This window comes from Sabethes cyaneus, chromosome 3 (assembly GCF_943734655.1).
Source record: "Sabethes cyaneus chromosome 3, idSabCyanKW18_F2, whole genome shotgun sequence".
In the NCBI taxonomy this organism is placed as follows: Eukaryota; Metazoa; Arthropoda; class Insecta; order Diptera; family Culicidae; genus Sabethes; species Sabethes cyaneus.
Genome location: NC_071355.1, coordinates 119962195 through 119977470, shown reverse-complemented (window position 1 = coordinate 119977470; position 15276 = coordinate 119962195). Strand labels below are relative to the sequence as shown.

Here is a 15276-nt window from a genome sequence, read left to right as displayed (position 1 = left end):
GGATGTAACGAAAGATAATTTAAAATTCGTCCCGAAGAAACAGATTTCATGTACCAGTCGGTGACGATTTTTTGTTCCTCGGTTCTTATTAGAATCATATCTAAATAGGGCAAACGGTTTTCGTTTTCAACTTCGCACGTGAATTGAATATGCGAGTTGTACGCGTTGAGAGCGTTCTTAACATGTTCGATTTTGTTTAGGGGAACAGCGGCTATCAAATCGTCCACATATTTTTTAACAAATGGAATGGGAAAATCGATCATCTTCAGCACATTGTCTAGTAGCGTTTCCATTACGAGGTCAGCAAGTGCCGGGGAGAGAGGATTCCCCATTGCAGTGCCTGCCAATTGCCGAAAGTACATGCTACGGAATACGAAATAACTGGAGGAAAGATTAAATTCGATCAGTTTTATAAACATGTCTATGCTTTTGATGGTTGTATTTTTCTCAATTTCACTCCAATTATTTCGCACCGCTTCAATTACCAAGTGTCTTGGTATACACGTAAACAAGCTGACGACATCGAATGACACCAGTACATATTCTGGTGGTAAGCTTACATTGTTTATGAATGAGCAAAATTCATATGAATTTCGAACATTGTATTTGTTCTGATCTATCGATTGTCGTAGTATGTTCGCCAGATATTTAGAGAGATCATAAGTTGGGCAATTAATGCATGATAGTATGACTCTGAGAGGGCTACCCGGCTTGTGTATTTTGGGTAGACCATAAATTCTGGGACAAGTAGCGTGATACGTGATCAACCTAGACTTGGTTTGTTGGTCGATCATTTTCTGATCGTTCACTAGCTGGTTGTTTTTCGTTTGAATTTTGCTCGTGAGATCTGTATCGATCCGTTCGTATGTATTTACGTCGTCAACAAGGGATTGCATTTTAGACTCATATTCGTTTCTATTCATTATAACTGTTTTGTTTCCCTTGTCGGCCGGTAAAATACAAACGTCCGGATTGTCGCGTACGAACCTGCTGCTAATGTGATATGCTTCTGTCAGAAAACGATTGACTTGATCGGAATACGGGTTGATTAAACCGTTTTTGCCTTTCTACTATATAAATATATAGTATAAAGGTATAGAAATCACTTGGAAAACCGGAAATGGAAAGAAGGTCCTGCGGGCCGAATGTTATATACCATTCGACTCAGTTTCGAAAACTGAGCATTTTCTGTGTGTGTGTATGTGTGTGTATGTGTGTGTGTGTGTGTGTGTGTGTGTGTGTGTGTGTGTGTGTGTGTGTGTGTGTGTGTGTGTGTGTGTGTGTGTGTGTGTGTGTGTGTGTGTGTGTGTGTGTGTGTGTGTGTGTGTGTGTGTGTGTGTGTGTGTGTGTGTGTGTGTGTGTGTGTGTGTGTGTGTGTGTGTGTGTGTGTGTGTGTGTGTGTGTGTGTGTGTGTGTGTGTGTATGTAACGCTTTTAATCTCACTCACTTTTCTCGGAGATGGCTGGACCGATTTTAATGTTCTTAGTGTCAAATGAAAGGTCTAGGTGTCCCATTGGTCGCTATTGAATTTCATTTTGATCGGACTTTTAGTTCAAAAGTTATGTATAAAAATACGAAAAATATGGGACTTCATTATCTCATAGATCCCTTAACCGATTTGAACAAAATTGATTGCATATGAAAGAGGAGCCTTACAAACCATTAACTTCCAAATTTCATGATGATTGGACTTGTAGTTTGAAAGTTACATGAAGAAATGTGAAAAAATAGTATTTAAAACATATTTTTGTAACATTTAAGAATTAATTCAATAAAAAACATCACACATTTTATTATTATTTAAAAATTACTGCTGAGATCTATCAAACGAAACCGAGTTATTTAAAATCAGACGATTCATTCAAAAGTTATTCAAACTTTAACACTTAAGCACCGTATATTAAACCGTTAAAACGTGTGAAATCAAAACGTATCAATCAAATGTTGATTGTATTCAATGTGTGCGATGTATATATGTATGTATGTATGTATGTATGTATGTATGTATGTATGTATGTATGTATGTATGTATGTATGTATGTATGTATGTATGTATGTATGTATGGATGTATGTATGTATGTATGTATGTATGTATGTATGTATGTATGTGTATGTGATGACAATTTGCAATGAAATTCAAGAAAAGTGAGAAACATGTCAAAAGTCAGAAGTTTTTGAAGCCTCTTAGTGGAATACGAACTCTGAAATAAAAGAAAAGAAAAAAACTTTTACCGACTAAATTCCACTATTTAATATTTATTCGCGACAGATACGTACGCTTTGAAAAAAGATACTGATGAAGCCTGCATGTTGTAGGCGAACTACGTATCTCTCGCAAATAAATATTAAATAGCGGGATTCAATTGCAAAGTTTTTTCTTTTCTTTGATTTTAGATTTCAATTGTCATTTTCTTCACTTGCTGTTACTCACAATTGCACGCAAAGCAAAAAGCGGAGAAAAGCAGTTAATTTAAGTATATAAGTATAGTGTTGTATAGGATCAAAATACTAGTGAGTTGATTTTTCCAAATAAATTTATACAAATTTCATACAAATTTTGCTCATCAATATATGCTCTTTTCAATCCATAGATACTAGAGCTTAGAAATGTTATATGAAAAATAGGAAGTAAACGTTGAACGGTAGTAACTTTGTACGATTTGTTTTCGTTAGTGACATTTTAAAGGACAGATGTCTTATGTCATGTATCATGTTTTAATAAATAAATCAAAAATGACCAGCACTGGAAATCATATCGATCATATTTCTCATTCTCAAGCATGTTTATGGTGCAGTTTTTGCACTATTTTTCGACCTCATCTTGTTTTCCTAACCCTCTAACATTGTAAAAACGATGCGATCAAGCTAATGACTATCTTTTCATGAAAGTACATTCAAAAAAAGCTCAAGTTTTGATTTTCATACAAAAATAATTATCTGAAGGAGCGCCAGCTAAGAAAAAGTTCAATTTCTCTTTTGGATATCTAATGCTCTATTCAGTTATTTTTTCTAATTCAGATATATTGCAAAATTGAAGCCAAGCAAACTAATAGTAAAATTTTGAGATTAATCATTTTGTTGTAGATATCCTTTTTCTTCAAAAACGAAGTATAATAATAATTTTTCTGAACTCTTGTTTTTCAAAGATGCTACCCTACTAGCACGGTTGTTACAAAGTTGTTTTAATAACCGAAATATGACTAATTTCAGTCGTAATTCGGTTGCTACAACTAAATCAACCTAAAGTGTGCTACTTGGGTAACTTTTGAACGCATGGTATCAATATTAAAATATCAAAAAAAAATCTACCCTTTGGGCTAAAACCACTCAAAAAAAATGTCAAAAAATATGCTATGAACGCATATTTCATATTGTCAGTTCAAAACAAGTTTCGTATGTGGCTCTGAAACCCAAAAGTTAAGGCCGACCGATTATAAAACTAAATAAGATGTTCATCAAATAACATATATGACGCTATTTACGCACCCAAAGAAAGAAAATATAATTATTCTACGCAATACGTTGTGAATTTTACTGGCAAATAAGGATTTTGAGGAATACGGAACGGATATTTAAAAATATAGTCAAGTTAATTATAGATGTTCCTGAGAAATTAAATAATGATTATTGTGGCAGTAGAAAGGCTAGGTCACGCCGCTAGGTGGATTAATTCGGGTTTTTCTTTTATATATATAATTTTGCATGACATTGGCAAGTTGGTTACGGTATGCTGCCTGTAACGTTTCGTCAGGTTCAAGTTTAATGATCGATTCTAAGTCTGCAATAATTTTGAAATAAGGAATTTCACGATTATTCTCAAAGGGTAGAGCGAATTTTGGACCATAACCTAACAAAATCATCGTTTCGTTTGGAAGCGCTACATCCGTACTATTGCATATAAAAGCTTCGTTCACAGTGAAATTAATCGGGGTTTCAACTGATTTTCTGATTAATAACCGTTGAAACTGCGTTCTGCGTTTTGCTAAAAGCCCCTGTCGACGCAGGTAAGCTTCTTGAGATTGGAAAAAACTGGTGTAAATGTGCGAGGGGGTTACCTGTGTGATTTGAGCGGTGTAAGAGGCTTTTGTTTCTTCCAGCTGTTTGATTTTGTGGTAGCTGTCTTTTATCTCGATGTTCGAAATCGTTCGTTTGAAGTTGTTAATCGCTCTTTCCAACTGTCCTCGGTATGGGCTGGCATCTTCTAATAGTCCATTGATGCAGCGGAAGGACTGTTGGATGTGTGACGGGCAAAGACCAAATTTCTTGCACCGTTGGAGAAAACTTTTCCGGGTTAGTTGTGCGCTGAGCTTTTTAACTGAGTCTGCGTAGTGCTTGAGTAATCTGCGTTGCGATGGCGGAAGACTATTGTAGAAGGTGTTCGGAGATTCACTAGGCGCCATTGTCGTTGTATGATAATTATAATAGACCGTTGAATTTTTATTAAAAAGATGTGGCTTTTCGGTTTCGAGTTTCTTACGAAAACTTTATTTTACGTTCAGCTGACGTTTCGAAGAACTATGCCTTCATCATCGGAGCAACTATTGTTATAAAACATTACAATTATTTAAACAATCTTCATCATTACACATAATTACTTACAACGTTTATAAATGTTTTCTTAGTCAAGTGTTTAAACATGAAAATGTTAATTTTGTTTAACCCTCTATACTGAAAGCATAACAAAATAGGAAAACGGAAACGGATTTTTTACAAACTAACTATTGTATTGGCTAACTTAAAATTCCAACTTACACTATAACCGTCTACGCACATCACAACCAGATCAATTATTCCAATATGAACTTTCTAATATGCTGCTGTAAACGAAGCTTCTGTATTTAATTTAAGAGACGGAGAGAAAGAGAGTAAAAATTAGACGATTACTGAGCAAGTGAATGCAAAATACCCGAATATGCCACATTTAAATTATTCGTATCAGTTCTAAAATTTATTGTAAGTTGGTCCGTAAATATATGGCACATTTCAAGTATTTGCAGTGCTTGAACTCGATTGTCTTGATTTAAAATCGTTACTTTAGACAGATCAAAATTATGATCATTATCTATCATGTGTACCATCAGCGCCGTCTTTTTGAACTCATCTTTTTTGTTACTCTCCGCACTGCCCGACGCATTAAACTCTTGATATCGTTTCATAAGTGAACGATGACCAGACAAACGTTGTTTGAGTTGTTGTGTTGTTAACCCAATGTATGCACTGTCGCAGTCTATGCAAGGTATGCGATAGATTACATTGCGCTTAAAAAGTTTTGGAGTCGGATCTTTCAATTTTGAAAATAAAACTGAATTTGTTTTCGCGCACTTAAAACCCAATTTAACGTTTTTAAAGTTCCTGCGTATTATTCTTGCAAGTGCGGGAGTTAGAGACTCAACGTGATGAAGAGATCGATAAACTTGTGGTGTATTCTCAGTAGCAGCACCACTATTTTCATTTCCATTTGCCACTCTGTTCATCAAGCGGTTGACGAGAGCGATCGGGTAATTGTTTTTAGCCAAATACTCACGCACCGTTTTTTTCTTCTCTGCTAGCGGTTTGCATGTTGATAAGCGAAAAACTCGACTTATGAAACCGCTGGCTGTGTTAAGCTTCTGTGCTAGTGGATGTAACGAAAGATAATTTAAAATTCGTCCCGAAGAAACAGATTTCATGTACCAGTCGGTGACGATTTTTTGTTCCTCGGTTCTTATTAGAATCATATCTAAATAGGGCAAACGGTTTTCGTTTTCAACTTCGCACGTGAATTGAATATGCGAGTTGTACGCGTTGAGAGCGTTCTTAACATGTTCGATTTTGTTTAGGGGAACAGCGGCTATCAAATCGTCCACATATTTTTTAACAAATGGAATGGGAATATCGATCATCTTCAGCACATTGTCTAGTAGCGTTTCCATTACGAGGTCAGCAAGTGCCGGGGAGAGAGGATTCCCCATTGCAGTGCCTGCCAATTGCCGAAAGTACATGCTACGGAATACGAAATAACTGGAGGAAAGATTAAATTCGATCAGTTTTATAAACATGTCTATGCTTTTGATGGTTGTATTTTTCTCAATTTCACTCCAATTATTTCGCACCGCTTCAATTACCAAGTGTCTTGGTATACACGTAAACAAGCTGACGACATCGAATGACACCAGTACATATTCTGGTGGTAAGCTTACATTGTTTATGTATCCGTTTCCGTTTTCCTATTTTGTTATGCTTGCAGTATAGAGGGTTAAACAAAATTAACATTTTCATGTTTAAACACTTGACTAAGAAAACATTTATAAACGTTGTAAGTAATTATGTGTAATGATGAAGATTGTTTAAATAATTGTAATGTTTTATAACAATAGTTGTTCCGATGATGAAGGCATAGTTCTTCGAAACGTCAGCTGAACGTAAAATAAAGTTTTCGTAAGAAACTCGAGACCGAAAAGCCACATCTTTTTAATAAAAATTCAACGGTCTATTATAATTATCTTTGAAAGAATTTCTTGAAATTGAAAGTTCTATCGTCTGGTGCAATTTAAATTTTGATTAATCCCCCTAAAAGTGGAATAAAAAAATTATTTTTCTTCAGTTTCAATATAACACATTGATGTATTCTGCAAAGTTTTAGAGTATATTATTACAAGAAATTTTGCTGAAGACAGTAACCCCCTATCTCTTCAGCGAAGCTAGAAAAATATTATTTATTGTATATGAATTAGTGAAATCAGTTTTTTATTTTAGCTCTTTTCGTAATTGTTGTATGACTTTTTCATGTATTACAAAGTTGCACAAATAGTAAAAATACACAACTTTGCTGAATGTAGTATACCTCTATGTTTGCTTGTTTAGGAACTGTAGAACTTTGATTATAAAAAATACCCTAATTTTGACCCCGAATTACTCGACTACCAACAGACGGATACATTTTAAACATTTTACATTATTGCTGATTGTTTTGATGCATACAGACACCATTTTTCCATATGAAGAAACGAGAGAAAATTCCAGGCCAATTCCGGTACACCTCATATGCTGATTGCTTCATTTCTGTGATGTCAGTTTATGCTGATCAATTTTCCCAACAATTTAAAGTATTAATGCATTGAATAATTATGACATTTTGCTCATAACAAGTTTATTGAAGAATATACGTTTGTTACACAACGGTTTGTAACTTTATAACAATATGGCGTTCAAAAACCTACACGTGCTATACAAAATACAACAGCGTGAGTAACCGAAGGTTAATAAAAATTGATAAAATTTATTCTAGAAAACTTTATTGGTGTGAATCAAATAGGCATTACAGGAAATTATGCATAGTTCAAAAATCTATAAACTAGACCTTTACTACGCAATGTATATGTTAAAGAATAATATTTGCTCTTACAACCTACTTTTACTTGCACTTACTCAAATTATTAACAACTTACTTATCCTTATTCAGCAATTTCATGAAAAAAGGATCTATCAAAATTTATAAGTAAATGTATTCAATTTTCAAAAATTTTATGTAAACCAACGCACTACGCGTTAACCAATAGATGGATTATACTCCGAAGACGTGTCGGTTTCTATCTCAAATAGCAAGTAAGACCGTATAACAAAGGTTCCTTTCACCACTAGGTGGATTAAATCGGGTTTTTACTTCCAAAAAGAGCTTCATGTCATCGGCATATATTAGCACTTTGAGTTTCTTGAGAATGAAGGAAATGTCGTTTACATTCTTCTTCTTCTTCAGCAGCATAGAGCCGGGGTGGCTCGTGCTGTTTCAAGCACTCGTCTCCATTCAACTCGGTCTTGGGCCACTCGTCGCCAATTTCCTAGTCGTCTCAGAAGTCGCAAATCGCTTTCGACCTGGTCGAGCCATCGTGCACGTTGGGCCCCCCTGTTCCTGGTGCCGGTGGGGTTGTTGAAGAGGACCGTTTTCGTCGCACTGTCGTCCGGCATCCTTACGACGTGTCCGGCCCACCGTAGCCTGCTAACTTTTGCTAGATGTACGATGGGAGTCTCCCCAAGCAGTGCCTGTAGCTCGTGATTCATACGCCTCCGCCACTCTCCGCTTTCAGTTTGTACTCCGCCAAATATCGTCCGCAGCACTTTCCGCTCAAACACGGCAAGGGCGCGTATGTCCTCCGTAAGCAGCGTCACGGCTTCAAGTCCATAAAGAACTACCGGTCTAATAATGGTTTTGTACATTGTTAGCTTCGTGCGGCGGCGTATGCTTCCTGATCGCAGCGTTTTGCGAAGGGCAAAGTAGGCCCGATTTCCCGCTTGGATGCGCCGCTGGATCTCCTTACTAGTGTTGTTGTCCGCGGTCACCAGCGATCCCAAATACACGAACTCTTCTACCACTTCTAGTTCGTCGCCGTCAACGGTTACCGTCCGTGGGAGGCGCGCATTTGTTTCCTTTGAGCCTCTTCCTTTCATGTATTTGGTCTTCGACGCATTTATTTTTAGCCCAATTCTCCTAGACTCCGCTTTCAGTCTGGCGTAGATTGCCTCCGCCGTCGCAAAGTTCCTGGCAATGATATCGAAGTCATCTGCAAAGCCTAGAAGTTGGCTACTCTTGGTAAAAATCGTGCCTCTCGTTTCAATGCCCGCTCGTCGGATCACCCCCTCAAGAGCGATGTTGAACAGCATGCAGGATAGACCGTCACCTTGTCTCAACCCTCGTCGCGTCTCGAAGGGACTCGAGAGTGTCCCAGAGATGCGTACGAAACACATCACTCGATCGAATGTAGCTCTGATCAGTCGCGTCAGTTTGTCCGGAAAACCGTATTCGTGCATTATCTGCCATAGCTTGTCTCGATCGACTGTATCGTATGCTGCTTTGAAATCGACAAAGATGTGATGCGTGGGCACGTTGTACTCCCGACATTTCTGCAAGATCTGTCGGATAGTAAACATTTGGTCCGTAGTTGCGCGAGCCCCCATGAAACCCGCCTGATAATTCCCTACGAAACCTTGTGCTATCGGTGACAGCCTGCGTAACCGGGTCTGGGAGAGTACCTTGTAGGCGGCGTTTACCAGCGTAATACCACGATAGTTGCAGCAGTCTAGCCGATCACCCTTTTTGTAGATGGGACAAACCACTCCTTCCATCCATTCCTCCGGTAGCTTTTCCTCCTCCCAAATCCTCGAAATAACCCAGTGTAGAGCCTTTGCTAGCGTTTCCCCGCCATGTTTATAAAGCTCTGCCGGTAGGCGGTCCTTCCCAGCGGCTTTATTGGTCTTCAGCAGCCTGATTTCTCGTTTGACTTCTTGGAGATCAGGTGCTAGGACATCACTATCTTCCATGGGCGCTCCTAGGTTAATTTCCGTTCCGCCTCCTTCTGCGACTTCGCCATTGAGGTGTTCATCGAAGAACTGCTTCCACCTGTCGACCACCTCGCGCTCGTTTGTAATTAGATTCCCTCCCTCGTCCCTACACATGTCAGGTTTCGGTGTGTAGCCCTTCCGAGTTTGGTTCACCTTCTCATAAAACTTGCGCGTGTCATTAGCTCGGAATAGTTGCTCTAATTCTTCACGATCTCTGTCCTCCTTTTGGCGCTTTTTTCTCCTCAGGATCGTGGTCAACTGGTTCCTAGCTCGTCGGTACTTGGCCAGGTTCTCTCTAGTGGCAATACTTAGATAATTTTTCCAAGCATTTTTTTCTCCTCCACCGCTTGTTGGCATTCCCCATCAAACCAATCATTTTGTGTACTCCGAGGCTCAATACCTAGTGCCGCGGTAGCGGCCTCTCCGATGGCCGAGCGTATTCTGCCCCAACCGTCTTCGAGGTTTGAAGCACCTAACTCTTCGGAAGAAGGCAGTGCCTCATTCAGTACTCGCGCGTAGTTCTCGGCAGCTTGTGGGTTATCTAGCTGCCTGATGTTCAGCCGAGGAGGGCGGCTTTGACGTGTCCGGTATACGGTGGACAGCTTTGAGCGCACATGTACTGCTACTAGGTAATGGTCAGAATCAATATCCGCACCCCGACGGGAGCGTACGTTCGTGATGTTACAGAAGAACCGGCCCTCTATGAGAACGTGGTCAATTTGGTTCATTGTACGTTGGTCAGGTGGTCAGGATATCCTTGCGCGGGAAAAAGGTACTTCGGATCACCAGGCCTCGGGAAGCTGCGAAGTTTATACATCGTTGGCCGTTATCGTTTGTGTCGGTGTGCAGGCTATGGGGTCCTACCACCGGTCTATACATTTCTTCCCTACCGACCTGGACGTTCATATCCCCGATGACGATCTTGATGTCCCGTGACGAGCAGCTGTCGTACGTTGCCTCCAGCCTCGCGTAGAACGCTTCTTTCTCATCGTCGGGTCTACCTTCGTGCGGGCAGTGCACGTTAATGATGCTATAATTGAAGAAACGGCCCTTTATCCTCAATACACACATTCTCTCGTTGATCGCCTTCCAATCTATTTCGTCGCCTAGGTCGATGCCGAATATTCCGCTCCGAATATGCTTGAATGTTGTTAGTTTAAGTTTAGTTTAGGTGTGTAGCCGTACTGGGGCAACACTACCGAGTCTCGCGATGGGGCTGCCATCTCATAGTGCCGAGACGCACTATACCTCCTTCCCGGTTAGTATAAGACCTTAGTTTCCACCGGGGTTGGTTACCCGATCTCCGCTAAGGTTGCTCGTATTCCGGCTGGTACCACGAGGAGGTCGGGATCGGAGTTGCTGGATAAGAGGCTAACGACCACTATGGGGTCTATATTCCGCATTATCTAGCCGTTTACGCATTATCTAGGTCGTTTACATACAAAATGAAAAGAAGAGGTCCCAAATGAGAGCCTTGAGGGACCCCAGAAGTGACTTGAATTGGATTCGAGTTCTTTCCGTTAAATTTAATTATTTGTTGGCGATTAGATAAATACGATTCAAGCCATTTCTGGAGCCCTGGTTGAATTCCAATTTTTTGCAATTTGAAAAGCAGCATTGGTATGTCAATGCGATCAAATGCTTTGCTAAAGTCCGTATAAAGTGCTTCTACATGGTTTCCATTATCCATTGCATTCAATGAATAGTCAATAAATTCCAGTAAATTTGTCGTAGTCGAGCGTCCTTTGAAGAAACTGTGTTGCATTTCTGTAATTCTGGTTTTAATTTGCAGGAATAATTTTTTATTAATAATTGCTTCGAAAAGTTTTGGAATGCAAGAGATTATGGCAATACCACGATACTTACGTACTTCAGAGTTCCTACCTGATTTAAAAACAGGTACTAGAAAAGAGCTTTTCCGTATTTTTGGAAAGATTCCGGATTCCAGTGATAAGTTAAAAAGCCAAAACAAAGGAGCTGTAAACTCCATTGCAAGATTTTTTATGAAAACTGGAGGGATTCCGTCGGGTCCAGGGCCTTTTGAGGCATCTAAATTTTTTAAGGCCTGCAAAATGTCCTGGGCATGAAGTTGGTTGACACCTATGTCCACTGAAAATTCCGGATAAAATGACGATTTCGGATAATAGATGACAAGAGTTGTTGCATGCGGATGCATCGGATGACTTTCTTCCTTCTTCGACTCGTTGTGCATGACGTCACGAATGGTATTGCGATTCGCGTGATGATTTCCTCGGGATGAACTGGATGTAGTACACTGACATAATTTTTGTAAAACCGGAACAACTTACCCCACAGGTAAATTAATGCGCCTAAGAAATGCTTCATAGTCAGAAGAGTGAAGGGTGGAATTCTCGAGGATGATTTGAGTGCGATGGTAGTTGATACTTCTTCTTCGTAGAATCCGGGATGTTGATTGACTAATAGGGGTGATCAGACCCAACGACGTCCAACTGCCTGAGACTAACTGGAGGTGGTACCATAGCTGTCCTCCAGGAACTAATTGATGTTTTAATAGTATGCTACCAACGAGATGATGTGGTTAGATTGCTTTTTGACTCAGCAATAGTCACCACGGTTAATGGAGACGCTTTATGCGCCGAACATGATGCTGCCACACAGCATGATAAAACTGGACTTTTAAAGTAGATTCCTTCACCAAACTTATATGCATGCACAAACGAGACGGACTTCTTCGACAAACGATAGATTGACGGATGGAGGAGCGCAGCTGACTTCAAATAATGACTTCTGACCCGGGAGACCGGGCAGACTGACCTATGGAGAACGAACATTCCTTGAGCTTTTTGAATTGTAATATGAAACAAAAACTTAACTGGAATGCGGAGGCACTCACTTGTGAGACCTCCGCACTGATGCAGCAGTGGGTCTAGTTTCCATCTGCCGGAGATTGCTGAGCGTTGTCTCGCATTGGGAGCACGCAAATTTTGCTGATCCCTCTATCGAAACAACCATCCTTCGTGCGTACAGTGGCTACTCTGACGTTTCCTTCTGAGCCATGGTAAATCTTGACGACTCGTGCTAAATTCCACTTCAGCGGTAGTGCGTTGTCATCCTTCAGTAGAACCATTGTTCCGACTGAAACGTTGTCTCGTTGCTTGGTCCATTTTGTACGATTGTGGAGATCAGACAGGTACTGAGTCCTCCACCTTTTCCACAGTTGTTGTGTGATACTGTGCGCTTGCTGCCACATGGACAGTCGGTTTACTGGAACAGCTTGTAGATCAGGTTCAGGAATCGATGTTAATTAGCGATGCACTAAGAAGTGTCCAGGTGTGAGCGCTTTAAAGTCACTAGAATCGCTGCTAACCGGTGTCAATGGACGAGAATTGAGCACAGCCTCGATCTGTACTACAGCGGTTTGCATTTCGTCTACGCTGAGTGTCCTGAGTCCAACGGTTTTCTTAAAGTGACCTTTGAATGATTTCACCTGTGCCTCCCACAGACCTCCAAAATTCGGTGAACGAGGGGGAATGAAGCGAAACTCGATACCATCCCTTGCGGCATCTTTCGTGATCGTGTCTTGGAACTGCAGGGTGCAAAACAGTTGGTGGAAGTCGGTTAATTCTTTCTTGGCACCTACGAACGTAGTAGCATTCTCGCACATTATTGTTTGAGGTTTTCCTCTTCTGGCAGTGAAACGTTTTAGAGCCGCTAGAAATGCTTCTGTAGTAAGATCGCTGACTACCTCTAGATGAACTGCCTTTACAGCCGGGGAAACAAATATTGCTACATAACATTTCACTAGTTTAGCACGACGGTTTGGAAACTAAAGGAATGGACCACAATAATCCACTCCAACCTTCAAAAATGGTGATGACGGCTTAACTCGTTCTGGTGGGAGATCAGCCATCAGCTGTTCTAAAACCTTCGGTTTGTTTTTGAAGCACGCGACATATTCGTGAATAACTTTCCTAGCCAAACCGTGAATAGAGGTTGGCCAGAACCTTTCTCTGATAGATGCGATTAGCAATTGCTGTCCAGCGTGAAATAAACGCAGGTGGTAGTGTCGCATGATTAATGTGGCTAAAGGATGGTGATGGTGTAAAATGAATGGATGTTTTCTGGAGTCAGGAATTGAAGCATGCAGAAGCCGGCCGCCAACACACATCACTCCCTCTTTAGACAGCTGCGGATGTAGGCTTGTAATCGACGAACCTCCACGAGTGTGGTCGTATTTGGACAAGCTGAGTAGCTCTGCTGGGAAACACTTTTGCTGCGACAAACGAACCAGTAGACATGTTGCTTGCTCTAATTCTGCGAGTGTAATACTTCCTAACTGCCTTTGTTGTCGGTTACAAACTCGAGCATTATGCCGAAAACGTAAAAGTAATGCAGCCAATCGGACAAGTTCTGAGTATGACGACTTGAGAGTAAAAATTTCGTTTGGTGGTAGTGTTTGTATGGTAAATACTGATGACGGTCTTTCTTCTAAGAGAGCAGGATCAAATTCTTCCTGACTGCGTTCCTCTTCGCGAGGCCAGTATTCTGGATCTTGAGATACCCAACGGGGACCGTTGAACCAGAGATTTTGATATTGCAATTGAGCAGGGGACATTCCTCTTGAAATGAGGTTAGCCGGGTTCTCGATACCAGGCTCATCTTTAGTGATGTGTTGAATCTCGGATACGCGATTTGCAATGAAAACTTGCCATCTCGATGGCTGCGATGCCAGCCAGTGCTTAACTATCGTAGAGTCAGTCCAGAAAAATGCGTTTTTAACTGGTGCGTTTCGGTGAAACTTCTCAAACAAATGGCTCAATAGGAGAGCGGAGGATAATTCTAGACGTGGGATAGATATTTTCCTTTTCTTTGTTTTAAGGTTTTCTAGGTTTTGCTTGCACGACCACTGGTCCCACTAATCCTAGTGGATCGAACAAGCATGCTGCATCGGAATGAACGGTACGTTTTGTGATAGTTGATGCATTATACCTCCATTGGGGAAAATTGAACCGAAAGCTATCTGATCTGGTGTCCCAACGTTTTTACAGTGGAATCGGACAAGTCAAGGTCCAACGTCGATCGATCATCTCGCAGATGTTTTGGAAGGTGTCGCTGACCGGCTGATCCTGCATCTGCTCGCCCATGGACGGTGACGCTACTGGCTGTCCGTTTAATGCCACGCGTAGCTGACCGTTCGCAGTCATTTGCGTTTGCATTTGCTGAGCAAACTGCGACTGCAAGGAATGCGGCACCAGGTCCGGCTCACGGCGCGCACCGGCACCGGCTGCGCATTCACAGCGCCCGAAGATGAGCTCCCGCCGATCGACGGCTGCAGCTGGTCCTCCTGCTGCCATCCTGCTGCTAGTTCCATTTCCTGTTCCATCCTTTTTTTTTGATCCGTTGCTGTCAAAAGTATCCGCAAGAATGAGCTCTCTGCATGAATGCATGTCTATTTATATATTTCTGACAACGAATATCAACTTCCCCTTTCATCAGGACTTTTCCTTCCAAAATTCAATACTGAAGTATAATGTGAAGCGCATGCGCATCTTGATCGGACAGGAATTTTTGTGTTTTCGTTCTCTCCCATTCTCCGATCTACGATATAACGTCGCTGCGGAATATTAAGCAAAGGCTTTTAATTTAATTGATGAAACTGATGTACATGCGCATGTACATGTACATGTACATGTTATTGGTTGGAGGGTAATTCCTGTGTTTGAAACTTCTATCATTTTTATTCTTTGATTGACTAATCCTGCGAAAGATTATATTCAACATCCAACGAGTCATAGCGAGGATTTCTTTCTTAACCTTCTGCGGCTGAGGTGCCCTAATCTTAACGATTATGCTGACGTGGTAGTCTACTGGACACCTAAACTTTGCTTAGTAATTGCTTTTATTGAATGATGTAAATTCTAATTTTTATTATTGTAGAATTGAGTACATGTCTTTAGCAATTTATTGGATGTAATTAG

The 15276-nt window shown here is 40.7% G+C and overlaps 1 protein-coding gene across 1 annotated transcript; it reads right to left on the bottom strand.

Moving 5' to 3' along the window:
* Nucleotides 1-12602: 12602 nt before the first annotated feature.
* Nucleotides 12603-12962, bottom strand: LOC128740072 (uncharacterized). The gene has a single exon (XM_053835585.1). The coding sequence runs from the start codon at nt 12960-12962 to the stop codon at nt 12603-12605; it is 360 nt and encodes a 119-aa protein (XP_053691560.1).
* Between the last annotated feature and the right edge of the window lie 2314 nt (nt 12963-15276).